Source organism: Dendrobates tinctorius, unplaced genomic scaffold (genome assembly GCF_039654945.1).
Source record: "Dendrobates tinctorius isolate UK_male_01 unplaced genomic scaffold, ASM3965494v1 ptg000083l, whole genome shotgun sequence".
Taxonomy (NCBI): Eukaryota; Metazoa; Chordata; class Amphibia; order Anura; family Dendrobatidae; genus Dendrobates; species Dendrobates tinctorius.
The window spans coordinates 34,429,219-34,455,374 of NW_027361751.1; the positions used below are offsets into that span (position 1 = coordinate 34,429,219).

A 26,156-nucleotide genomic window follows, 5' to 3' on the forward strand; every position below is an offset into this window, starting at 1 on the left:
CATTTTGTAAAAGTATTGTACCTTTGTAACAGTATTCTAACTTCTTTAACTAACTTTCGTTTACCCAAAGTATTGTAAATTATGAAATTCCTGACAATAAAGCTCTTTAAAAACTAATAAAGAATCATTTATTTAAAAACTTGATACAAATTCATGTAGTGTGGGGTGTAGAAAATAATATAGGGCTATACAGCGGTATTATGGAGGGAGGATGGGTTTGGTGATTTCTACTATATTATTGACCTCTTTGGCCCTTTAAGAAAGCAATTATTTTATCGTTTTTTACCAATTCTGACCGGCACTACGCCGACCGCCATATTAAAATACCCCAATGATGGGTATGCCAATGTGGCACCCGCTGGTGATCCAAGGACCTTCCACAGTACTGCCAACCAGCAGGCCTCCCCCCACCGCCACACACGTACGTTTACTCATACACGTTCTTGTACACACACTCACATACTCACACACACACCTACTCTCACACACATACTCACACACACCTACTCTCACACTAACTCACACACACATACTCACACACTCATTCAGTTTTATAGATAGACATTTTAGATTCAACAGTAAAAGAAACAAAATACATTTTATTGACTCAAAAGCAAAATTTATTTTTTATCAGCTTTTAGCTGAAAGTTTCTCTTTAATATTTTTTAAAGAAAACTTTTATCTGTAACAAAACACCTTAAAGATTTGTGTAATGTGTAGCGGAAATACTATTGGAGGGGCTCTCAGTTTGGACCACTTCAACAGCGGGGTTAGTGTGGGAGGATGGAGTTTGTGAGGGGTCAGAGACCAAAGGACAAGGTATAGGAATGGAGAAAGAAGGTGAAGGGGTGGATAAAGCTGATGAAGGGGTGGAGAAAACAATAGACTGGGGGAAAACAAAACTGTGGGTGTTGATTAAGGACGGTTGAATTTGGGATGTGGAAGGAGACTGGATGTATTGGGCAGGAAGTGTAGTTTGGGAAGGGAGTGTAGGTTGGGAAGGGAGTGGCGGCACGGATGCAGTTGGGAACTGGTACGGGGAAGGAGACTGGAAAGGGGCAGGAGGTTGGTACTGGCTAAAATGGTATGGTACACGAGGGGTAGGAAGGACCGGGCCTGGAGCAACTACTGGGCCGGTTGTAGGGGCTACTGATGTCACCTGTGTTAAGGCCACCTGGCAGGCTTGCATTACATGCAGCTGCTGTTCAGGAGTTAGGTTGTCAAGGCGCTCAATTACCGCTTTGAAAAAAGAATGATGCGGCGCTTTATTTGCATCTAGACGCATCCTTTCAACACGCGTGCTTAAATCAAGCACCTCTCTACTAACAAGATTGAACCCAGCAGACATTTGCTGGGTCATGACTTTCATAGCATTTTGAAAGGTTGCATGTAGATGCAAAAACTCCGTAGCTAACTGCCTTTCCTGACCCCGGGTGATGCAGCCGCCCAGAACTCAAAGGTGTTCTATAGAGGGCAGCTGTGTCAGAGGGGTGAGGTAAAGGTAAGCCTACCTCGTCAACAGCAGCTTCATGTAATGAAGCCTGCACAGATGCTCCAGCAGAGGTTGATGGGGCTGAGGGATCACACACAAGGAAAGACAGGGAGGGTGCAAAGGGGTTGGGTATGTCGTAGTCCCCGGTGACGGCCTCCTGGGGGATCGCTCCAGAAGGGTGCAATGCAGGCTCCCGCGTGCTGCTGAAGGTGCTGTTGAAAAATGTAGAAAAAAAATAGACATTAATATCATGATATTGATTAGCCCTGGCTGCCAAAAAAAAGGTTACATATTTTAAGATTTTTTATTTTGTAACTTCTGGTAGGAATTTTTACCTTCTTGTCACAATAATTGATCGGAGAAACGACAGGGCCTGGGCATATTTATACCGGCTCCTGCGTCCTCCTGATCCGCTGGGAGCCTGCATCTCTTTGTTGAACTCCTTCTTGAAGCGATCCCGCATTGACCGCCACCGCAACTGAACTCTTTCCCCTGAAAAGTGAAAACACAAAATGGTTAGGATCAAGCCCAATACATCCAGAAACATTACTGAAATGTGAATACTTACGTTGTTCTTTCTGTGCCCGAGAATGGAGTTCCTCCCAGTTAGATACCACAGCCTGGCACACTTCCTCCCAGAGTCGTCTAGTAACACTAGCATCTGCATGGAAGCGGTCCGCCATATTCCATAGCGGCTCACGATCTCTCACGATATCAGTTTAGGAGGTCCACATCAATAGCTACATCCTCACTATCGGAATCGTGAGCACGCTCTGAAGCCTGTTTAAAGACAAAAAAGGTAAACATAACAATCACAGCATTAATTACAAACCACAAAAGTCCAAAAAAAAATTACTTACTCTATGGCGACCGCCCCGACGTGGTTGCCGACGACTCTGGGAGGCACTTTGAGGAACTCTCCAACGAGCAACAGATTCAGAAGCCTTTAATGAAAAAACGACAAGAAAAGGAAAATTAAATGCTGTTATGTTGACCTGTTTATTGAGTCCAGTGATGTGTATGAACATCTTGCAATGCATGCAAAGATACTTACACTTGGGGAGCCCCCTCCAGGCATTTCTCCGCTACGTCCGTCTCCTTCTGAGAGACCCTCTGGTTCAGCTTCCTATTAAACAAGAATGCATATATAGGGTTATGTGTACCAAGAATGTTCTGGGGAAAAAAAAAATGTACCTCATTTTGCTGGCGATGTGAGGGAGGGCTCCCAGAAGAAGACATGTCTGGCTGAAAATCTGTAAGTGCAAATAATTGTTACCTACATCACAAACCATATTTAAAGCTTTCAGGCCTTAATACTTACATTATGGGTTTTGGCAGTGGTGGCCTGGGAAACTTCCTGCGTGAAACAAGCACGATGTAGTTAATATTTGTGATCTGTGCAACAATGATTTTTACAATCTAACAAAAGAACAAAAATATTAAAAAATAAGATATTTTGAATTCCACTCTCACCACCCTATAAAATGCAGCTTGGACAACAAACCATCGCAAACAATTCTAACAACTTAATCTGTATATACTCGTGTATAAGCCGCCCCATGTATAAGCCGACCCCCCTAATTTAGGCCCCAATAAAAGTAACACTTATTGTATAAGCCCAGAGTGGAATCCATAGACTATGGCCCCATATGCTGCTCCATAGAATATGTCCCCATATGATGGGTCCATCTCCGCTGTCTGCCACTTCTTGTGTCAGTGACTGTTCAGCCAGCAGAGGGGCGGTGTGCACTTATCACGTCAACGCACCCCCTGCTGCCTAAATGCCACAGAGGATGCAGCAGAGACCGCAGTGAGCAGCAATGGACCCAGGAGAGGTGGATATCGCTATAGTCACATCGCACAGATTCAGGAATGGTAATGAGCGGTACCACGTTACCGCTGAAGACAGGAAGAGACACATTGGAGAAGCGAGCAAGGCTACAGATACGGCAGCAGGACTGGTAAGTATGATCTGGGACACCCCCGCTCCCCCTCCGACTCACAGGTATATGACCCGTGTATAAGCCAGGAGGGGGACTTTAAGCCCCAAAAATGGGCTTAACATCTCAGCGTATACACGAGTATATATGGTACCTCCCCCTACAGTATTTACACATAAATACACACACCCAACCACGCAAACTACATCGCACTGTCCTACATAATTAAAATCCCTCCCCACACTGATGACCACAGCTGTAACTTTTTAAAAACAATAGTACAATGTAAGAACAACATACGTGTGTGTGGGGCAGGCAGCAGCAGGTACAGCATGGGGCTCCAGCGTGGTGGCCAACAGTGACGGCAATGGCTGTCAAATCCAGTTGGTTGGTGGGTGGTGGATGTCTGGCTGGCAAATCCAGTAGGTTGGTGGATATGTGGCAGATCCTGTGGCTGTGTGGATCCAGTCAGCTTCCTCTGCATTCAGTGTGATGAATGCCCTCTACCTTTCCAATAGAGTGGGTAGAGATTGGCAGGTGTTTTTCTCAAAATTTGATACTTTTTGGAGCATGTTCAGTGCAAAAACCAGATCCGGTGCCGGAATCAGGCAAAAAACGGATTCCGCCGGATCCGGCGCCCATAGGCTACCATTATACAAAAAAACGGATTTCGCCGGATCCGGCGTCATCCGGTTTTTTACCGCAGACAAAAAACGTTACATGCAACGTTTTTTCCAGACGCCGGGCAGGCTGTTTTTGCGTGATCCGGCAAAACACGCATACGCCACATAGGCATCTGGCGCAATGCGGCAATAATGAAACTCTATGGGAAAAAAAACGGACCCAGTGGCAACAGGCGCCGGATCCGGTTTTTACACTTTTCGCCGCATCGCGCCTGATGCACAAAAACTGATGTCTGAAAGTAGCCTAAGGCAGCTACAAATGAGAGCACACAGCTGTATACTTTGCCATTCAAGTCTGCAATTTGCGACTGGCCCGTTATTCAATAAGGCCCTTTGATCCTGACCTCAGAGGCCATTTTGTCTTCCTTCCTCCCTTCTCCCCCACAAACCCCCAGAAAAAAAAAGGAGGCTATAATTGAAAAGTGTTTTGAAGTGTGTGTTTTATTGATTTTTCCAACCAACTCCATCTTTTGCTGTTATTTTATCCCTGGTTTATTCATCTATTGAGAACATTGATGTATTGACTAGTATGTTGTTTTTATTTCAGGCTGTTTTCACAGATCTGGAAATTCTTGCTGCAATCTTTGCGAGTGCAATACATGATGTTGATCACCCTGGTGTCTCCAACCAGTTTCTAATCAACACAAGTAAGTAAATGTGTTTTTATATAATAATAATAATAATAATAATAATAATAATAAAAAAAAACTAAACAAAAAACAAATTCTATATACCGTAGTCAAAGGTAAAAAAAAATTACCAAGTTCACTCCTATCCCATGGGGATCTCCATGTTCTTGAACACAAGACTAAACGGTTAGAGCAGATGTTTGTGTCATGTTCATACATGGTGGGTAGTGAAGAAGCTCCTCATCTGTCGTCAGTGGCGGATCCTATTTATCTTTTTAAAGGGAATTTGTCATCAGGCTTTTGCTATATAATCTGAGAGTAGCATAGTGTAGAGTTGAGACCCTGATTCCAGTGATGTGTCATTTACTGGTCTGCATACTGTCACTTTTATACAATCACTGTTTTCTCTACTGCATATCTAGCAGAGCTCAGAATGCTGAGCTGTTTAAATCCCACCCACATCACTGATTTGCAACTTTTTTTTTATTGTACACATTACATTGACAGCTTCTAATCAGTGGTGGAGGTGTGGTTACAAAGAGCAGTTGACTAGGAGGCACCAGACACCTAGTCCTGTGATGATAATCTCCTGGTGATAAAACACTGATTTTATTGAAACAGCAATGCATAGCTTAGTAAGTGACACATCACTGAAATCATGGTCTCAGCCCCTCCATACTAGTGCTGTCAAATTACATGGCAAAAATCTGCTGGCATATTCCATTTAATCCAGGAGCTTACCTTTCTTTGCAATCCTCTGATGACATCAGTTGATGGCTGACCCTGCCTGCAGTGTACGCAGCACTAGCTGAAAAGTGATCTCTGTTAAATATAAAGTGTTAGCTCCTTGTCATTGTGCAATGTAAAAACGTAAATATTTTTCATCTTTTTACACATTGTTAAATGTTTTTTTCTGGGACTTGACAATTAATGGCACCAGTAATGACAAAAATAAACCCTTTTTTTATTTAACCATATATTTAGCATGAAAAATTAATTGGATAATTTCAATCAATTCTCTTTAACACTTGGACTTTATTTCATAACATCCTGCTGACTTCCTGGGCTAAGATGTGGTGCTCCCAGGGCTTAAGATTGGCTGGAAGTGAATATTTGTGGCATTTTGTATTCCGCGTATCTAAATATAATTCTTGGATTTCGGCTGCGTGTCTGGTAACCGGTGGGATGCCCTAGAGTGCACAGATCAATATGATGAGTCATCTTGTAAATGAGGGGAGAAAATGTCAGACAGGAGTGCTGGTAGTCCAGCATATCATGCTTACCATGTTCAGATACTTGTGGTTTGTTGTGTACTTTCTGTGCCTAATGCACAAGGTACGGGATGTTTATAGGATTCAGTAAATGCAGGCTAGCCATCACGTTGGGTTAAAAATGGGCAAGACACTGCAACCTAAAATTCTTCACAGCGCAAGTCAAAATTAATTTCTTAAATGATTTACTGTTCATTTGCGTTATTTGTAGCTGCACTATTATTATTATTATTATTATTATTCAAAATCCTTTCTTTCCCTATTTCTATGACTAAGCGGAGAGTTGTGTCTCATCTCATTATCCAGAATTACCCCAAAATGGCTGCTGCATTCCCTGTCTCTGCTTTTATACAGGCTATGATTAGTCCCTTCTGATTGACTGTGCTATACCATGTGATGTGATACCTGCAAGGCATTATGGGAAAGCCTGCCCTGCCACATCCAAGGTTATGTGAGCCTCATGTGGCTGATAGAATCTTTTTCAGTGTGTAACATAGTGGCTGCAATTTTTTAGCAATTTATTCAAATCAAATTGCAAATACCATAGTTTTTGCTTGTTTGGAGAATTCCTTAAAATTCTGCACAATTTTGATTTCCAAAGGATCAATTTGCTCATCACTATACTTTTATAAGGTTTTGTACTTTTAATTCTATTACTTGAAATTATATACATTTATTTAAGAGAACATTTTCAATAAAAACAACTAACATATGTTAAATGATCATTGCTTTTTATCTGTTGTTTTATACACTTTCCTTTATTTTATTATTTCCATCTTAGACATTTATGGTGTAAATGTAGCATATGCCTTTAGTGCCCCATAGATGTGGGCCTGTTGACCCCCTGTCCTCTCCGTTGCTGTGGCCTCTGTCAGTAGAGAGGTGCTGTTGCCTCCATTGTCTTCTACGAGAGCCGAGGATGCACATTTATATGCTATAAGCTATAAATGACCAATATTCTTATAAAAAATCTTTTTCTGTAGGACAGACTTCTTCTCAAATACAGCTTAATGGGGTTTTTCGGGGCTTTTTTCCCCTTTTGTAGTTAAGGAACTTACTAGCACATAGTTGCTGACTACTTTACCTGTTCTGCCCTACAACGATCTCTCCCAGATCAGGGGGCTCACGGACCGCTTCTGCGGTGCCAGCTGTCAATCAACATCACATCAGCATTGATGTCAACGGAGCCTTCCGAAAGAGAATGAACTGCTCAGTCAATATGATGTCACTGCAAGTAGGTGAATTGGCAGCAGGAGCCGTCCATGACAGCTCTGAGCCGGGAGAGATCGTTGGAGGGCAGAACAGGCAGAGAGTGTTACTGATTAGCATTAAGCCCCTTAGTGAAAAAAAGTCCTGAATAACCCTTTTAATTCATGGTAAGACAATAAAGGAGCGCAGACTCCCTCTACATTCCCAATTTCACTACTGCCCTTCTAGAGTTCAACCAACTGGAATTGGCCAAATACATGACTTGTGTTGTATTCTCCAGTATAGATCCAGATTCCACTGATGGACTTATTTAAATTTAATAAATGTGAATCAGTCAAGCCCTGCTGAGCCATGCTGCTCCCGCTTCAATCCACTTTTGAAAAAGTTGGCGTAAAAATGCCAAAAGCCTCAAAATGTTTGCACAGCTATTCAATGGAATCAGCAGTAGTACTTTTTTTGTGGGATAATTATGGCCATGAAGAAGATTTTATTGTTTTCCAAGGGACACAATCTGTTCACTGCTTTGCTAGCGTGTCGCAAATCGTTAGAAATGCACATGAGGTCATAATTGTTGGTACCCCTCGTTTAGTTACAGAAAAACCCACAATGGTGAGTGACAGAAATAACTTGAATCTGACAAAAGGTATAATAAATAAAAAGATCTATGAAAATGAAAAAATGAAGTCAGACATTGCTTTTCAGCCATGCTTCCACAGAATAAAAAAAAATAAAACTCATGAAATAGGCCTGGACAGAAATGATGGTACCCCTGAAAATAATGTGACAAAAGGGACATGTTAAATCACGGTGTGTAAAGTAATTAGCATCACAGGTGTCTACAATCTTGGAATCAGTGAGTTGGCCTGTATAGAGGGCTACAGATACTCACTGTGCTGTTTGGTGACATGGTGTGTATCACACTCAACATGGACCAGAGGAAGCAAAGGAAAGAGTTGTCTCAGGAGATTAGAAAGAAAATTATAGACAAATATGTGAAAGGTAAAAGTTATAAGACCATCTCCAAGCAGCTTGATGTTCCTGTGACAACAGTTGCACATATTATTCAGAAATTTAAGCTCCATGGAACTGTAGCCGGCCTCCCTGGACGTGGCCGCAGGAGGAAAATTAGTGACAAATCAAAGAGACGGATAATACGAATGGTAACAAAAGAGCCCAGAAAAACCTCTAAATAGATTAAAGGTAAACTTCAAGCTCAAGGAACATAAGTGTCAGATCGCACCCATCTGTCATTGTATGAGCCAAAGTGGACTTCATGGGAGACGACCAAGGAGGACACCATTGTTGAAAAAAAATCATAAAAAAGCCAGACTGAAATTTGCCAAACTACATGTTGACAAGCCACAAAGCTTCTGGGAGAATGTCCTATGGACCGATGAGACAAAGATGGTACTTTTTGGCAAGGCACATCAGCTCTATTTTCACAGACAGAAAAATGAAGCATATCAAGAAAAGAACACTGTCCCTACTGTGTAACATGGAGGAGGCTCTGTTATGCTTTGGGGCTGCTTTGCTGCATCTGGTACAGGGTGTCTAGAATCTGTGCAGGGTACAGTGAAATCTCAAGGCTATCAAGGGGTTCTAGAGAGAAATGTGCTGCCCGGTGTCAGAAAACTTGGTTTCAGTGACAGGTCATGGGTCTTGCAACAGGATAATGACCCAAAACACACAGCTAAAAACACCCAAGAATGGCTAAGAGGAAAACATTGGACTATTCTGAAGTGGCTTTCTATGAGCCCTGACCTAAATCCTATTGAGCATCTTTGGAAAGCGCTGAAACATGCCGTCTGGAAAAGGCAACCTTCAAACACGAAACAAATGGAGCAGTTTGCTCTTGAGGAGTGGGCCAAAATACCTGTCGAGAGGCGCAGAAGTCTAATTGACAGTTACAGGAATCGTTTGATTGCAGTGATTGCCTCAAAAGGTTGTGCAACAAAATATTACATTAATGGTACCATCAATTCTATCCAGGCCTATTTCATGAGTTTTATTTTTTTTTAAATACTGTGGAAGCATGGTTGAAAAGCAATGTCTTACTTTCATTTACTGTTAAGGCAGTGAGAATCTGGAATTCCTCACCTGAGGAGGTGGTGATGGCGAACTCAGTCGAGGGGTTCAAGAGAGGCCTGAATGTCTTCCTGGACCGTAACAATATTGTATCTTACAGTGATTAGGTTCTTTAGAAGGATGTAGATCTGGGGATTTATACTGATGGAATACAGGCTGAACTGGATGGACAAATGTCTTTTTTCGGCCTTGCTATGTTACTATTTGTTCATTTTCAGAGATTTTCTTAGTTATTATTACTTTTGTCAGATTCAAGTTATTTCTGTTACCATTGTGGGTTTTTCTGTCATTAAACGAGGGGTACCAACAATTTTGACCACGTGTGTAGCTTTGTCCTATGGTAGACTTATTGAAGAAACCATATTGATGTGGAGAGTGACGCTGCTTCATTTCCTATCAAGACGCACTCCTGTCAGTCATTTAGCCCCATAGAGGTCAGACTCTGGCAGGGGTCATTATTTCTGGACCTGTGTGATTAAAGCTTCTGTTCCTTGATTCACTTAGCGTAATAAACACATGACCCCGCAGTTATCACGTCAGACCTGCTCTTATTTATAAGGATTCACGCTGCTTCATTGCAATTGAAGCAATCAGGCAATCATATCCTATAATTATCATAGACAAGTTCGTAGCATTTTCTTCTCAAGTCTCCTCCGACGAGTCTGTTAACAACGATCTTTGATTTTCTTCCAGACTCAGAATTAGCCTTGATGTACAATGACTCATCGGTTCTGGAGAACCACCATCTAGCTGTGGGATTCAAGCTGCTACAAGAAGAGAACTGTGACATTTTCCAGAACTTGACCAAAAAGCAGAGACAATCATTACGGAAAATGGTCATTGACATAGTGAGTGCAGATCATTAAGTAACATGTTCCTTATTAAAGCGTGACAATGATTATTGCTGATATGAATATAACATCTTTGTATAGAAGACTTTCATGTATTTTAGTAAATTTGGAACAAGCCAGCTGAAGAATAAGAGGCTACGTATAAAATCAGACTAAGGCCGGGTTCAGATGGGTGTTTTGAAAATCTGGCTAGTCCTGACCACAAATGGTGGAAAAGACTGGCACCATGTGCTCGCCCACATTGTGGACTGGCCCCGAAGCCGACACTTTTTCATTGCATATACTATTCTGGTCCGTACAATGGGCCATACTAGTGCATTCCGGATTGTTTCCATGCGTGTTGCGTGGGATATGGGCTATATGCACTGGCACAGTGGGTCCATGTGCCCTTTGTGCCCAATCCCTGTTATCTAATTGAGTCTCATAGATACTGGGCGCCCTACATACAGCACAGTACCTTAGGCCTATATCTTAAAGGGAGTCCATGTTGCCTTTTATAGCTACAGAATATTGGAGGAAGTGACATTTCAATCGGCAAGTGTGCATTGTGTGCCCAAGCTTGGTCAGTAGACTTTCCCAAACCTCTCACGTTTTGTGATCTTTGAGAACTTCAGTGGTTCCCTGCATTTGATCAGCGCGTGAGCAATTCCTCTCTAAGGGCTCGCTTACACAAGCGTATAACATGATCAATGATTTGTCGGATACCACTTGGCCCAGTGTTATACTGTGCGGCACAGTAGGTCTGCATTTTTTTTTTTCTCATGACCATTCGGCATGAGAAAACAGTTGCAGCATCCTGCAAGTGGCTCTGCAAATTAGAGTACGCACACCCATACAAGTCTATGGGTGCGTGTGAAAGATCGGACTGCACTCAGATGGCAGTCCGACATCCACGGACAGAGACAATGGAGAAATTAAGTTATCTGTCTTCTCCACACTGTAACCTGATTTATATGTGCAAAAGTATTGGATCAAACTCAGATCACACTCGGACACATTTTGCCCCAGTGACATTAGCATAACCATCCCAATTCTCTTGAATGAGAAAATCGAAAGCTGTGTGACCCCGGCCTAAAGCCGATAGAAGAAAGAGGCGCTGTGCGCGTGTCAGCTTCAGTCTAAGCAAAACTGTCAATCAAACCCAGAAAGAAGGAGATTGGGAGAGTTCCACCATGATGTTCTACTTCCATGAACATCAACGGGGATAGAGAAACTTTATTATAAGTCACCCGTCTAGCATTGTGAGCACGTGAGCAGTTTGGTGGTAAAATGTGCTGACGGGCTACCATCAATACCCTAACTAAAACAGAGTGATTTTTTCTCCCCTACTTGTGTCCGGTGTCCAGGCTTTAGCGTTTCTCATTAAAGGGAACCCTGTCACTTTGGAACAATGCCGTTTACCTGCAGATATAGGGTTACTCTGCAGGTGAATAACATTATATACTGCCTGGCCGCTCCTTCCTAGCCGTGTATCGGCAGCGGCCGGGGACTCGTATCTTGTCGGCCTCTATTTTACATTCTCACTCTTTCCCTTAGTGACTAAAATAGTCTGGGTCTTGTGGAAAGGTGTGACAGGTGGGAGATGTTCTTCTTTTTTCGCAAGAACATTTCTTGTCTTTTGTGAGCTAGCTTTAGCAATATGTCTGCAGAATTCACACACGGTTCATAAATTAACCCTTTGTTTTCCTGTTGAGCCCTTTTTTATGGACAATACTTTTTATATTGTATAAAGAGTCTGATTTTTTACACGTAAAGGGATTGTCTATAACAGGGCAGTAACGTAGAATTGTGTGTGGAACAGTTTGTGTAATTTTCTATAATATTACTAAAAAAATAAACAGGGAAACCCAGAATGATTCACACTTTTCTTGACTATTTTTACAATCTGAGAAATCCACTGGTATTTCCGTGACCTACCTGTGGTGAGATGCTCTGCAGAGTCCTCTTTTTTCCCTTATTACCTGTCTCTGCCTTTGTTCATGTCCAGCATATTTTATATTCCTGTGAGACTGAACGGTACATCGCCGATGTCCTAACAAATGACAGGCATATAGAGCTCAATATCTGCCCTGAGGACTTTGACTAATTTTGGCATGTCACTTGGGTCACAAGGGAAACAGATTCTCCTCCAAGTTCAAGCCAAGCAGCTTTCTTATTAGGATAACATTGTGTGTAATGTTAGGGTATACGGAAGCTCCATATTCCATTTAGTAACTAGATTTGCATCCTGTCTTTAAGGTGCTTGCTACAGACATGTCAAAGCATATGAATCTACTAGCTGATTTGAAAACCATGGTTGAAACCAAGAAGGTGACAAGTTCTGGAGTCCTTCTTCTTGACAACTATTCGGACAGGATACAGGTAATGTTGCATAACTACCAGAGTTGAGCAAAAGGCCCTGGGTCCACTGGCCACATCGGTAGATTGTGGATGCCAGACCAGTGCCATGTTGACCTCCTCCTACCTGCCAGCATCCCTGAGGCCTCTTTGATTAGTAGACCTCCGCGATGTAATTGTTGACAGTGATCTGAAATTTGTATTTTGAAGACACAAATACAAATTCATCAGATGCCACATGTGTGCGATCAAACTGGATGGTTTACTTATTTTGTTAGCTTTTTAGACTAAAGCTGCACAACACGACTCTTGGAGACGTCTCTTCACAGCTATGCAAAGTGTGAATAAAGCTGAAGACTTGTGCCTCCTGTGTAATAACACAGCAGCTGACAGTGTTTTTATGTCTATTTTAGGTTCTGCAGAATATGGTGCATTGTGCGGATCTGAGTAATCCAACCAAACCACTGCAGCTCTACCGGCACTGGACCGACAGAATCATGGAGGAATTCTTCAGGCAAGGAGACCGGGAAAGAGAACGAGGCATGGAAATAAGCCCCATGTGTGATAAGCACAATGCATCTGTGGAGAAATCACAGGTTTGTTCATTTCACTAGATCTATGTAGCTGTTCTGCACATACGGCAGTGCTCTATGATTTCTATTGGCCACGATCACTATGATCACTGTAGGTCTGATGCCTGTTCTCTATGAGTTAATGATCACCATCATCACTGTAGCTCATTGATCACAGTGATCACTATTGTAAAGTGATCACTATAGCTTAGTAATCATTATAGGTCTGCAATCACTATGATCACTGTAGGTCAGTGATCACTGATCACTATAGGTCAGCGATCACTGATCACTATAGGTCTGCGATTGCTATGATCACTATAGATCAGCGATCAATATAGATCTGTGATCACTATAGACTAGCAATCACTATAATCCACTATAGGTGTGCAATTGCTATGTTCAGTTTAGGTCAGTGATCACTATAAGGCCGGGATCACACTTGCATGTGTACTGTAAATCGAGAAACTCGCACCTCAATAGCTGGCACTGCCGCCGCACTCGGGATCGGAGTGTGCGGCTGCATGTATTTCTATGCAGCTGAATGCTCCGGTTCGAACTGACGGCGGCAGTGCTGAGTATTGATGCGAGAGACTCGCGCGAGTTTCTCGCATTGCACTCACAAGTCTGACCCCGGCCTAATTATGTCATTACTATAGGTCTGTGATCACTATGATCATTATAGCTCAACGATCATTATGATCACTGTAAGTCTGTGATTATTATCGGTTTGTAAGTCCTATCATTATTGTAGCTCATTGATCAATTCGCTATATGTTAGCATTTGATATGTTGTTACATAGTTGTTCCTGTGCAATTATTAATACCATGTGTATAATGCCTTTGCTGTTCTCTTATTACTTTAGGTTGGATTCATAGACTACATTGTTCATCCATTATGGGAAACATGGGCAGACCTCGTTCACCCAGATGCCCAAGATATTCTTGACACACTGGAGGACAACCGAGAATGGTATCAAAGCACAATTCCCCAGAGTCCATCCCCTGCACCCGACGAGCAGGAAGAAGGGAGGCAAGGCCAAACGGAAAAATTCCAGTTCGAACTTACACTGGAAGAAGATGGGGAGTCAGACACAGAAAAGGACAGTGGGAGTCAAGTGGAAGAGGACACCAGTTGTAGTGACTCCAAGACCCTTTGTACCCAGGACTCGGAATCAACTGAAATCCCACTTGATGAACAGGTGGAAGACGAGGAAATTCTGACTGAACCTAACGCACTAGAAGGAGAGCACTCGCCAGATACGTAACAGTGTGGAAAGCTTTCTCTTTTGATCTTTTTTATGTTTTTATTTTTCGTTTTGAAAAGGAAAAATGGTTTCCAAAGTGCATGAAATGTGCCGCAACCATGCTCACACCTCATCTGCCAGGATATTTGTTGATCAAAATTGACCTAGTTTACTCAGTTTGGCACTCAGGAATTTTAACTGAAATTCATTTCACAGCATTGAGAAGCTAACAGGAAACTTTCGGCAGACGAGATCATCACATACTACCCTGAGTTTTTTTTTTTTTTTTTTTCTGTGGAGTGACAAGAGCAAGGAAGACCACGCGGTAAGAAGAAAACGGCACCAACGGGATTTACAATAGAAAGGGGTTCTACTGGGCTCTCCTTTTGGTAATAAAAAAAAAAATGTCTCGTGGTGGATGGCATTGCATCGTGGCAAGATGATGAGCTGTGGAGATTACACGATTTTCTAATTTTAAGTCTTCCTGATAAAATGACTGAAACTATATACATTTAAGAAAAAAAAAATCTGCCGCTCTACGGGCTGCAACATACTCTGCATTTTGTACCATATGTAATACAAAGGGGGGTTTTTTTGTCTTTTTTTTCGTTTTGTTTTTTTTTTTTTTGTAGAGCTTACTTTTATTATTAAACATATTGAGGTATTCTATTAAAAAAAAAAAAAAAGAAACTTAAAAAAAAAAAAGAAAAAAAAACACAAAGAAAAAAAAGGTACATTCATCTGCCACTGATTTTTTTTTTTTTTTTTCCAAAGAGTAACTTGCAAACTTTTCAGTACAAGTAATGTGCTACACTGGACGACTTCTCCAGGTTATGGATTTTTTTGCACCTTAGAGATTTCATAGCAATTGATCGGACTGTAGAGATTCATTCTTTTTATATGCTTGTATCTTTCTTAAAAAGACACTGTCTTGCAGGAAACCCTTTCAGTACAATTTAGATTTTAATCCTCTTTTAATGTTTCCGATTAGCACAGAAAGAATGCATTGGCCACTTTTCCCCATATACTTTGGAAGGTCACCACTTCATCATGTACAGGTTGCCCAAGTCTCAATGTCTCAAAACTTGCTGCACCACAATATAGGGAAACCATTGCCGCCGCGTCTTGTGGAACGTGTGATCAATTGGCCTGGGGCCGTCATCCGTTTTGTGTCTGTGAAATCCGAAATTAATGCAAATATGTTTCATGCTTAATGCCTTTAACTTTTTGGTCCTGATCTATTTGGCTTATGTGCAATATATAGCAATTGAACACAATGTTCTGCAGTCCTTTGCAGTATATACGTGTAGCTGCATCCCACACGCATATATGTATAAGCATATATGTGTGGGTATATACATATATACTGAACTGTATGGTCACGCAACAGTCAAACCCACCATTGTGCACCAAAAAACACAATATTAAGCATCCGCCAAACCATCTGTCTTGTATATCCAAAAGTAACCCAATGCTATAATCTAACTTTACCTGTGTAATGTGGCAGCGCTAAATAAAACGGCATTAGTAGCGAAGCTTACGGCACTGCTAACAGACGCCTGTCAAGTCTAAAACCATCTAAACGCTTTAAAGGAAAAAAGAAATGCATCTAATCGCATGAAGAGTAATGTCGTTTGTGTATAATCTCGGCCAAAAATATTTTTGACGAAAAAATTATTTATGTTCTTTACAAGGGACTTCAGCCTTTGGTGTAGCCTTAAGTTTCTCCTACTTGTGTTTCACGCCTTTAGAATTTCTCATTTGGCAAGCAAATTTAGTCGAGTCTCCTTTTTTTACCTCCAGCATCTATCTGCATAAAACGCTTCAACTAGAAGACCCCACTGTGCTTTCTGATAGGTAGGGATTTTCCATTCCACACATTACTCATCCTGTCGCTCACCTCCTTCCCATGGAGTGCCTGGAATGTAACAATGAAAAAAAAAAAGCAATATTATTTCCAAAAATAAAGGTCGACCTGAAAGGGTTCACAACTGCACTAAAGGAAATTGTTTCATGTAACAACATGTCACCACCCCCACCATTAAGCATGCAAGAAAAATAAAAAGTTAAAAAAAAAAAAAAAAATCACACTCATTATCTATGGACAATCTGCGAGTATAAGAAGTGAAAAGACGTTGTAGTGGTCGATAAATCGAATGCACTGTATAATCCTTTTCTTTCCTTTTTTTTCCTTCTGTTTTTGCCAAAGTGTGCAACTTTATTCTAGTTAACCTTAAAAAAGTGGCTTTTTATTTATACATATTCTTTTCTTTTTTTTTTTTTCTTTTTTTACAAAAAAGAAAAAAAATCATTATTTTTGCCATAAGTAAAATGCATCACATTTGGAGCAATTTATTTTCTATATATATATTTTTTTATTTTATTTTGTTGAATTTTATTTTATTTTTAAGTGGGAGCTTATATTGAAGGTACAACCTATATTTTTCAAAGGAAAAAAACTTGAATGAAATGGATTTACAGAGTGCCGCGTCGAAGTGCAAAGTGTTTTATTTTATTATTATTATTATTATTAACATATTTATTACTTTTGTGCCATTCATAATTTTCCTCACCGGATGACCTTACCTGTAATACAAGTCTTGTTTGTCTCTGTTTACAACCATGTATTTATTGTAATGTACATAATGTTAATTGTAAATTACTGGTTCTTATTAATGTTATTATTATGACATCATCTGGAAACAGGCGGTGTTCTTATATCTTGAAACTCTTGGTGAGAGAATGAATATTCTGTATATTTACTCCTGTACATTTTTTTTTCTTCTGTATTATAATGTCACCTTAGAGCTTCGTTATGGAAAATCTGAAAGAAAAAAAAAATCTTAAAAAAAATGCTATGGTAACTATAAAAGCTGCAGGTCTTTGGTCCCAGGGCTGTGCCTTAACTCTGAACTATATTTTAATGTGTTTTGCTGCATTTGGAATTGAGAGTTGAAGGAAATAGGCTGGGCATTTTGTTGAGATTTTTTTTGTTTTTTTTTCTCCCAATCTTGAACTTTTTTTTTTACTTCACACTAAAACCTAGAGACTAAAAGTGAGGTCAACACCATTTTATTTTACTTCCGATCACATCTTCATACAGGGGCGTAAACACAGTGAGCCTAGGTAGGAGCCTAAAGGGGATCTCCTCTGTCCATTAGGAGGAGACCAATACTGTAATGATAGTTGTCTTGTAAAATAATATTGTTAATCTGCAAGTTAATAGTGTTCTGACAATGTGAGAACCCCACTGCCATGAAGAAATTGATTTCATTTCCCCCTGGCAGCATTCGGCGTTCAGACACTAGTTTGTGTAACTGCGCCTCCAGCACTGACTGACAGTCGGCCCTAGTGGTGATTCGGCTGTCAGTCAGTGCAGGAGGTGTGGTTACAGCCGCCGCTCACTGTGAACTGAGAGGAGGCAGAACCAGCGCCGGCGCCACCCCGTGGCTGAACAATAAATGCTGTCAAAGAGTAATGAAGTTAATTTTCTCCCTGCAGCGGAGCTCTCCGTGTCAGCACCCCACGGTGTCAAAACCCTATTAACCGGGAAATTGACCCCCATATGTACAGGTTAATAGTGTTATTTTACGTGACTGGGGTTTTCTTATTTTGTTAAATGGTTAAAAGGGTAAAATTGCAAATTGCTTGTTAAAAAAACAAGAAGCTTTATAGCTTAACTCTTATTAAAAATCCTCTTCGTTCAAAGGGAATTTATTTTGTGCTGCTGGTTGTGTAGGTTACTGGCCACCTCTATAGTCTTATCAGAGATAGCTGGTTTCCTAGACAATGAACTCAGCGCTTTCAAGCTCTTTGCTTCACCACTTCAAGCGCTGCTCTGAAGCTGGCTGGATTCGGGCAGCCTCAGTGGCCTTGTGCTCGTCCGATGCCTCTGCTTTCAATACTAGAAAGCTCACCGCCTGAACAAACGGCGCAACCATGCTGCTGGTCCAAACTGTGAATCTTCAGGACTACATAAGTAGAAAGCTGGGATGCCGGGAAAAAAAAGATGAGAAAACCCCTTTAATCGGGAAGGGGGGGGGGGGGGCATGTTTTGTATTTTGTATTGGAACTTAGGATCTTCAAGCTCCGCATCTCTCATTATACCAGGGTCACTGTTCGAATATTTCAAAGTGGGCCATAAAATAATAGCCGTAGTTACGTTATTTCTTCTAAACCCAAAAAAAAATAAAAAATCAGGAAAAATTTTGTTTCTATTTTTAATTCCAAAAATTATATATCATTTTTTTCTAGAGATTTTCTTAGACTTGTCTTCTGCTTTGCCATTATGAAATTGCTGTTACAATTGTTACACACGTTGGGCTGTAGATAATATACGAAAGGGGACGAGAACGTGGAGATACGTGGTATAGGATTTGACAAACAAAAAGTTGTCACCTGTTTCTTAAGAATTCCTATATGGCTCAACCGGTAACGACTAGAGGAAGTGAAAGGGGGATTTAAGATATTCTGGGAAAGTGGAGACACTACCTCATTTATTTAAGGCCCACTTGGTTCCCCCAAAAATCTTACTTTATATAAAACTATAATTCTTAAATTTCACAATTTCACGTGCTTGAAGTGCCACATTAGCTCCAAACATGCACACATATATATATACAGTATACGTGTATACACTCGCATACATATTTTTCATATCTTACATCACACTTTTAGGTTGTTCCCTCCTCTCTTTTTTTTTTTTTTTTTTCTTTTTTGCATTATCCACCAAAGCAATATTTACTCCGTGCGTTCGTATGTTTCCACATTCAGTATATGTATAATATAGTAGGGTTAGCATAACCCGTTGTAGCAGTTTTTTTTAATATTGCATGTATAGGAAGCGTCTCTTGTCGGTCTCGCTTCACAATAATGACACTAATACTAGTGGTCTAGTAATCCAAAGCTTATCGGTTTTGTAGAGACAGTAATGTACAGCGTAGATACCATTGTACAGACATGTATAGTTGCACTATTATAATGAAATAAATACACATATCTTCCTATAGATTACTTAAGCAGCGGCACAGGTGTTATGGGAGAAGACCACCGGGAATAATATGACCACCAAAGGCTTAATTAAGGCCTTCAAAATAGTTATTCCCCTCCTACGTTAAGTCTGATACTGACTGTGTTGTTTTTGTACAGTATATAGCATTGAAGCAACACAGTTCTCTGCCTCAAATGATGGGTGTGTTTTACTAGCGTAAGGCCTCCCTGCTATGTTACGTAGGGTGGCACAATCTGGTCATAGTTGGCCACAGAGCCAATTCAACCAGTTGTCTTTGTCCCATTCAACACCAGTTGTGCTTTTCGGCCAGTGATACCCTATTAGCACTGTATTGTGTAACACCACGCTATGAAGATTTCATTCCATCTCTGCCCAGCCGTCAAGTCGGTGACTGTTCCGTGAAAAGGGGAGATTCTTATTCGTAGGTAATCAGAGCCTCCTTTTTGACACACAAACTGTAGATTTTAGCAGCCCTGGTCCAAAGGATTTTGATCGCTTTTCTTTTAAACCATATTTTTTTTTTTAAAAAAAAGGGATTCTCAAACTACACAAGTCCTGAATCATTTGTTATTTTTGTTGTTTTTTTTTTCTTTGTTTTGGGTATGTCAGTACAATGGCATCCTGTGTGAACACTGCAACAATTTTCAATGTTTCTTAGCCTCTTTAACAGCCTATGGGATAGTACTGTACATCAATATCTTCATATAAAATTTTTATATGCAATGGAAATAAAAGCATGGGTTGGTTCTGCCTATCCTCTGTGTGTACGAGTCTTTGTTTCCGATTTGATTCGTTGAATGGCAGCTAATTTGGTAAGAGAAATAGGGTGAAGATAAAGCTGCAGAAGCATTTCATAAAATGGCTGTATGAAGTGCAATAACCTGCAATATCCAGAAACTTTCAGGAGTTGACCGCTTTAGTCTGTTTCAGTAGGCTCCACAATCATGGGGAAGACTGCTGACTTGACAGATGTCCAGAAGGCAGTCATTAACACACTCCACAAGGAGGTTAAGCCACAAAAGGTCATTGCTAAAGAAACACTAATTTTGTGAGAAGCACCTGTATATGTAGTCAAATAAGTGACTAGTTTATTTCTTTTTTTACAATTTAATCTCAAATTTAAAATCTGAAGTCAGAAAGTGACACGTCACCTCTTGAGTCAATGATCGCATTCTATGATAAATGTACAGTAAAGGCCCCGTCTCATTAAGCGATCTCGGTAGCGAGATCGCTGCTGAGTTACAACTTTTGTGACGTAACAGCGATCTCACCAGCGAGATCGCTGTGTGTGACAGCGATCAGCGAGCACCCCCCTGCCGGTATCGCTGATCGCTGCAAGAAGCCTCTGGACATTTCTTTGGTCGCTGGTCTCCCGCTGGCCAGCACGCATCGCTGTGTGTGACAGGCGGGAGACCAGCGATCAGGTGTAAAAAATAATTTAAAAAATATAGTTATTCTCACCTTTGCCGAGACCGTGACATCTCGCGGTCATTCGTGCAAAGGATCACTGGGACCAGAGCGTGGAGAGAGGCAGGATGGCTGAACAGGACGTCGGAAGGTGAGAATAACTATATTTTTTATTTTGATTCTATTTTTTAAAGCGATGGCCAGCGATGCCGCACGCTCGGCATCGCTGTGCTGATCGCTGGTGAAGCTGTCTGTGTGACAGCTCACCAGCGATCACATAGCGACTTACCAGCGATCCTGACACCTTGATATCGGTGTCTGGATCGCTGGAAAGTCGCTTAGTGTGACGGGGCCTTAATCACTGGTTTAAGTGAATTAAACTAAATAATGAATAGACATGAGTGAATCTTTTGCAATTCAAATTTGCCAGCATCGACCAATTTCTCAAAAAGATTCGATTTTCATCTCCATACTACAAAGTCTGGTAATTACCTGGAAAAGACATATATAACTCTCTAAGTTCACCTTGGATGTAATTAATCCCTGTTGAGCTCTTTAATGCAAACAGACTTAGGTTGATGTCATTTGGACATTACTCTCTGGATAGGTGAAAAAGGAAGTAACAAGAAGCCTAGTTAACAACACTGTAGTAATAAAGTTTTTAGGCTACTTACATTGTAACAATAGTCCAAAAAAATAATCCCTTTATGGGAGCAAATGCCTGTCTTGCTGGCGCTTATACACGGGCAATGCAAACAGAAGAAGCTGTGGCTTTTTCGAAAAAGGGAAGTCAAAAAATTATCCATGTTTGGTAAGTATCAAGAACTTTGTTTCCTAAATGAAGAAGCTACAGTTTTTTGACAAGCCGTCCAAATATTATTCCTTTATTTAGATAGCAGGATCAGATTTCTTAACGAAGGCTAGTTTCACACTAGCGTTACATGGCGCAGCGCACGGCCGCCGCTAAGCCCCACCCCCGGCCGCACCCCCTCCGGTCAGTTCCTCTGATCGCATGCTGCATGCGATCAGCGTACCCTATATTTAGCGTTGGGCACGCTGGTCTAGTTTTGTTGGCGCCGCGCCCAGCGCACAAAAACTCGCTGTGTTGCATTTTTGTGTGCTGGGCGCCGCACCAAAAGGGCGCAGCGCCAGCAAAATCAGACCAGCATATGACCAGCGTACCAGACGCTAAATATAGAGTACGCTGATCACATGCAGCATCATGCGATCAGAGGAGGAACTGACTGGAGGGGGCGTGGGCGGGGCTTAGCGGTGGCCGTGCGTTGCGTCCTGTAACACTAGTGTGAAACTAGCCTAAGAGAAAAAAGTACCCCTTTTTTTGTATCCACCATAGATTTGCTATTCTCAAAATGATTGAACAACTGCAAATCCTTTTTATCAAGCTGTCAAATAATTATCCGTTTCTTTAGGAAGCAGGAACAGGCTAGGTGTTTTCAAAGTTAAGAAGGAATGGCTTGTTAACCCCTTCCCGACAAGCGCTATCCTAGTACTGCTCTGCAGGAATTGTGTTCCTGCAAACAGCAGTACTAGTATGGTACACCGATCGTGCGGCCTCACGCTGAGTGCCGCTGCAATCAGGTGCGGATGTAACCTGTATGTGACAGCTGACACCCCACAGCAATGCCCACGATCCCTAGCACCGATTGCAGGCATTTAACCCCTCTGATGCCGATGTCAAGCTGTCCTGTGGTCTCCATGGAGACCCTGTCCTCAAGATGGCTGTGGGGTCCTTCCGGGTCCTGCATGTAAGGTGGCTTCCCGATGCCTGCAGAGAGCAGGACCTGAGAAGCCTTCTTCCCTGCCTGTCACATCGCTGATCTGATACTCTGCATTGCAGAACATCAGATCAGCGATCTGATGTTATCGAGTAATGTTCCATACTGGGACAATGTAAAAAAAAAAAAAATTACAAAGTGTAAAATTATTTTTTTAAAAATCCCCAAATACAGAAAAAAATAAATGTATTTATTGGAAAATATTTACTTATGTAAATAATTAAAAAAAGTACACAGATTTAGTATCGCTGCGTCCGTAACGACCCACTCTATAAAATTGCCCACTATTTAACCCCTTCAGTGAACACCATACAAAATAAATGAGACAAAAAACAATGCTTTATCATACCACCGAACAAAAAGTGCAATAACACGCAATCAAAAAGACGGATGTAAATAAAAATGGTACAGCTGAAAACGTCATCTTATCCCGCAAAAAATAATCCACTATACAGCTCCATCAGCAGAAAAATAAAAAAAAGTTATAGTGCTCAGAATATAGCAATGCAAAAATAATTATTTTTTCTATAAAATAGTTTGTGTAAAAGCACAAAACATAAAAAAATATAAATGAGGTATCGTTGTAATCGTACTGTCACGAACAATAAAGCGGTCTTACCAATTTTACACGAGAAACGGTATTAAAAAAAATCAATTTCTGAATTGCTGATTTTTGTTTATTCTGTGTCCCAAAAATCAGAATAGAATGCAATCAAAAATGTTCATCGGCCAGTAAGTGATACCAATAAAAATGTCAGCTCGTCCCGCAAAAAACAAGCCCTCACATGACTCTGTTGGCCGAAATATGAAAAAATTATAGCTCTCAAAATGTGGTGATGTAAAAACTAGTTTTTGCAATAAAAAGCGTCTTTTACTGTGTGACAGCAGCCAAACATAAAAACCCGATATAAATCTCATATCGCTGTAATCACACTGACCTGGACAATAAAGTTGCTTAATCACTTACACTGCACGAGGAACTGCGTAAAAAATAAATAAAACCAATTCTTCACCTGCTGTTTTTTTCTTTCTGCTTCCCAAAGATTGCAGTCAGCCTTGGTAGACATTTATCCTGCATTCTGCTCTGAGCACTTACATCGGGGTTTCCGTGTAAATCTCTGAAATACATGATTCAGACAGAACCCCTGGTGGAAGATTCTCTGTGAGATATGGGAAAATGATATCTAAATGATATTTTGATTTCTGATGGAATTCCCCATCAAGATACTGTTTGGCCTAAAAATACTTTCTTCATACCACTCAACCCCCCTCCCTTGGCATTCATTCCCCAGAATCAATGTTTTTCTTTAACTCTAGTTTGAAGCTCTCCTCAGGGTGGACATAGATCCTGTGTCCAGTAATTAGCACAGTGGTGTGAACTCTCCTGCAGGACCAGCTAATCTGGATTTCTTTGACTCAAGCACTTGGAGACATCGTGATGCCACAGGTCACAGCAAGGTTCTGACGTATTGAATCTGGAAAATGACCTATAATAACAATGCAATATGTCTGAGACTAGCTGAGGACATAATCGGAATCGGCATTCCTTTCCCCACATACCCATACCTTTTAGCAACCTCCAGAACCCTGCATTATGGAGTTAAACAGCATAGCTACCAGGAGTTAAATACAGTAGCTGTATTTGGTCTCCCTGCACAGATAAAATCCAGCAGAACCCAGTGGCGCCGCTGACCCATTTGGAGCTACGGGAAGAAAGTTATGGGCCATCCACGGTTCTGCCTGGAAAATCATACTCTCAGATATGGGAGGAGGGAAACAGCCCATCCCAGGGGTGGGCACAGAGTGTGAGAGGTAGCAGCCTAGGAGATAAGAGGCAGCTCCTCATTTTGAGCTTAGTTTTCTACTGGCAGCAGGATCGGTTACCAGATGCGGCCAGGAAAGCCCGTAACTAACATTTGGACCTATGATCTATCAGCGCCTCCCTGTGGTTACATCCTACATAACAGTAATTGCAACCTATCTATACCCTATCCTTGTACTACACTCTTGACTGTATGCCTGTATACTGTTCTGGAAATATATGCCTGTATATTTCTAGTGCGCCTTTCGGCGATTAAATATAAAAATCTTGGGCTACTCTTTTATCTTGATACACGAATCCCCACATCTGCACGCTCTGTTGGTTAATATACACTACCCGGGTTGGTTTCTGACCTGATATAAGGCTGCTGATGGATGGGGTTTATTTCGAATGAGGAACTGGTGGCAGCATACCTTACTGTTTTAGTGAGGAACTCTGGCAGTGATGGCCAGGAGGTTTATAAATATACTGCTCAAAAATATAAAGGGAACACTTAAACAACAGAATATAACTCCAAGTAAATCAAACTTCTGTGAAATCAAGCTGTCCACGTAGGAAGTAATACTGATTGACAATCAATTTCACATGCTGTTGTGCAAATGGAATAGGTAACAGATGGAAATTATTGGCAATTATCAAGACACTAATTAAAGGAGTGGTTCTGCAGGTGGGGACCACAGACCACATCTCAGTACCAATGCTTTCTGGCTGATGTTTTGGTCATTTTTGAATGTTGGTTGTGCTTTCACACTTGTGGTAGCATGAGATGGACTCTACAACCCACACAAGTGGCTCAGGTAGTGCAGCTCATCCAGGATGGCACATCAATGCGAGCTGTGGCAAGAAGGTTTCCTGTGTCTGTCAGCATAGTGTCCAGAGGCTGGAGGCACTACCAGGAGACAGGCCAGTACACCAGGAGATGTGGAGGGGGTTGTAGGAGGGCAGAAACCCAGCAGCAGGACCACTACCTCAACCTTTGTTCAAGGAAGAACAGGAAGAGCACTGCCAAAGCCCTGCAAAATCACTTCCAGCAGGCCACAAATAATAATAATAATAATAATAAATGTGTCTGCACAAATGGTTAGAAACCGACTCCATGAAGATGGTCTGATTGCCCAATGTCCACAGATGAGGGTTGTGCTCACAGTACAACACCATGCAGGAGGCTTGGCATTTGCCACAGAACACCAGGATTGGCAAATTCACCACTGGCGCCCTGTGCTCTTCACAGATGAAAGCAGGTTCACACTGAGCACATGTGACAGACGTGACAGAGTCTGGAGATGCCGTGGAGAGCGATCTGCTGCCTGCAACATCCTTCAGATATATCTATCTGGCTATTAAAATTGGGTTGCCCCCCACCAAAAAAGTGGGGTCCCTCTATAATTTATAGCCAGAAAGGCTATGCAGACAGCTGAGGGCGGATATTCATAGCCTACAGAGGGTTCATGGATATTGGACCCCCCCAGCTACAAACACTAGCCCGCAGCCTCCCCAGAAATGATGCATCTCTAAAATGCGCCAATTCCAGCACTTAGCCTCTCTCTTCCTACTGCCGTCTGGCGGTGGCATATGTGGTAATAAGGGGTTAATGTCACCTTTGATTGCAAGGTGACATTAAGCCCGGTTAATAATGGAGAAGTGTCAATAAGATGCCTATCCATTATTAATCCTATAGTTAAAGGGTTAAAAAAGACAGCCAGAAAAAAAGTATATTCATGAAATAAAACACTACACAGTTTTCCATATTTTTGTTACATGCCCAAATGCAAGCGAAGCCATCGATCACCTGAAAAAAAAAATA

At 41.3% G+C, this 26,156-nt stretch overlaps 1 protein-coding gene across 11 annotated transcripts in view; it reads left to right on the forward strand.

The window, feature by feature from the left end:
- LOC141097192 (3',5'-cyclic-AMP phosphodiesterase 4D) overlaps positions 1-20,081 on the forward strand; it is a 1,243,227-nt gene extending 1,223,146 nt beyond the window's left edge. For all 11 annotated transcript variants that reach the window (XM_073584285.1, XM_073584286.1, XM_073584291.1 and 8 more), the window contains 5 exons: positions 4,663-4,762; positions 10,003-10,157; positions 12,399-12,521; positions 12,911-13,093; positions 13,936-20,081. In XM_073584285.1, coding sequence (XP_073440386.1) covers positions 4,663-4,762; positions 10,003-10,157; positions 12,399-12,521; positions 12,911-13,093; positions 13,936-14,337 — 963 coding nt within the window. In that variant the 3' untranslated portion in view covers positions 14,338-20,081. The remainder of the gene's footprint in view (positions 1-4,662; positions 4,763-10,002; positions 10,158-12,398; positions 12,522-12,910; positions 13,094-13,935) is intronic.
- Positions 20,082-26,156: the final 6,075 nt, after the last annotated feature.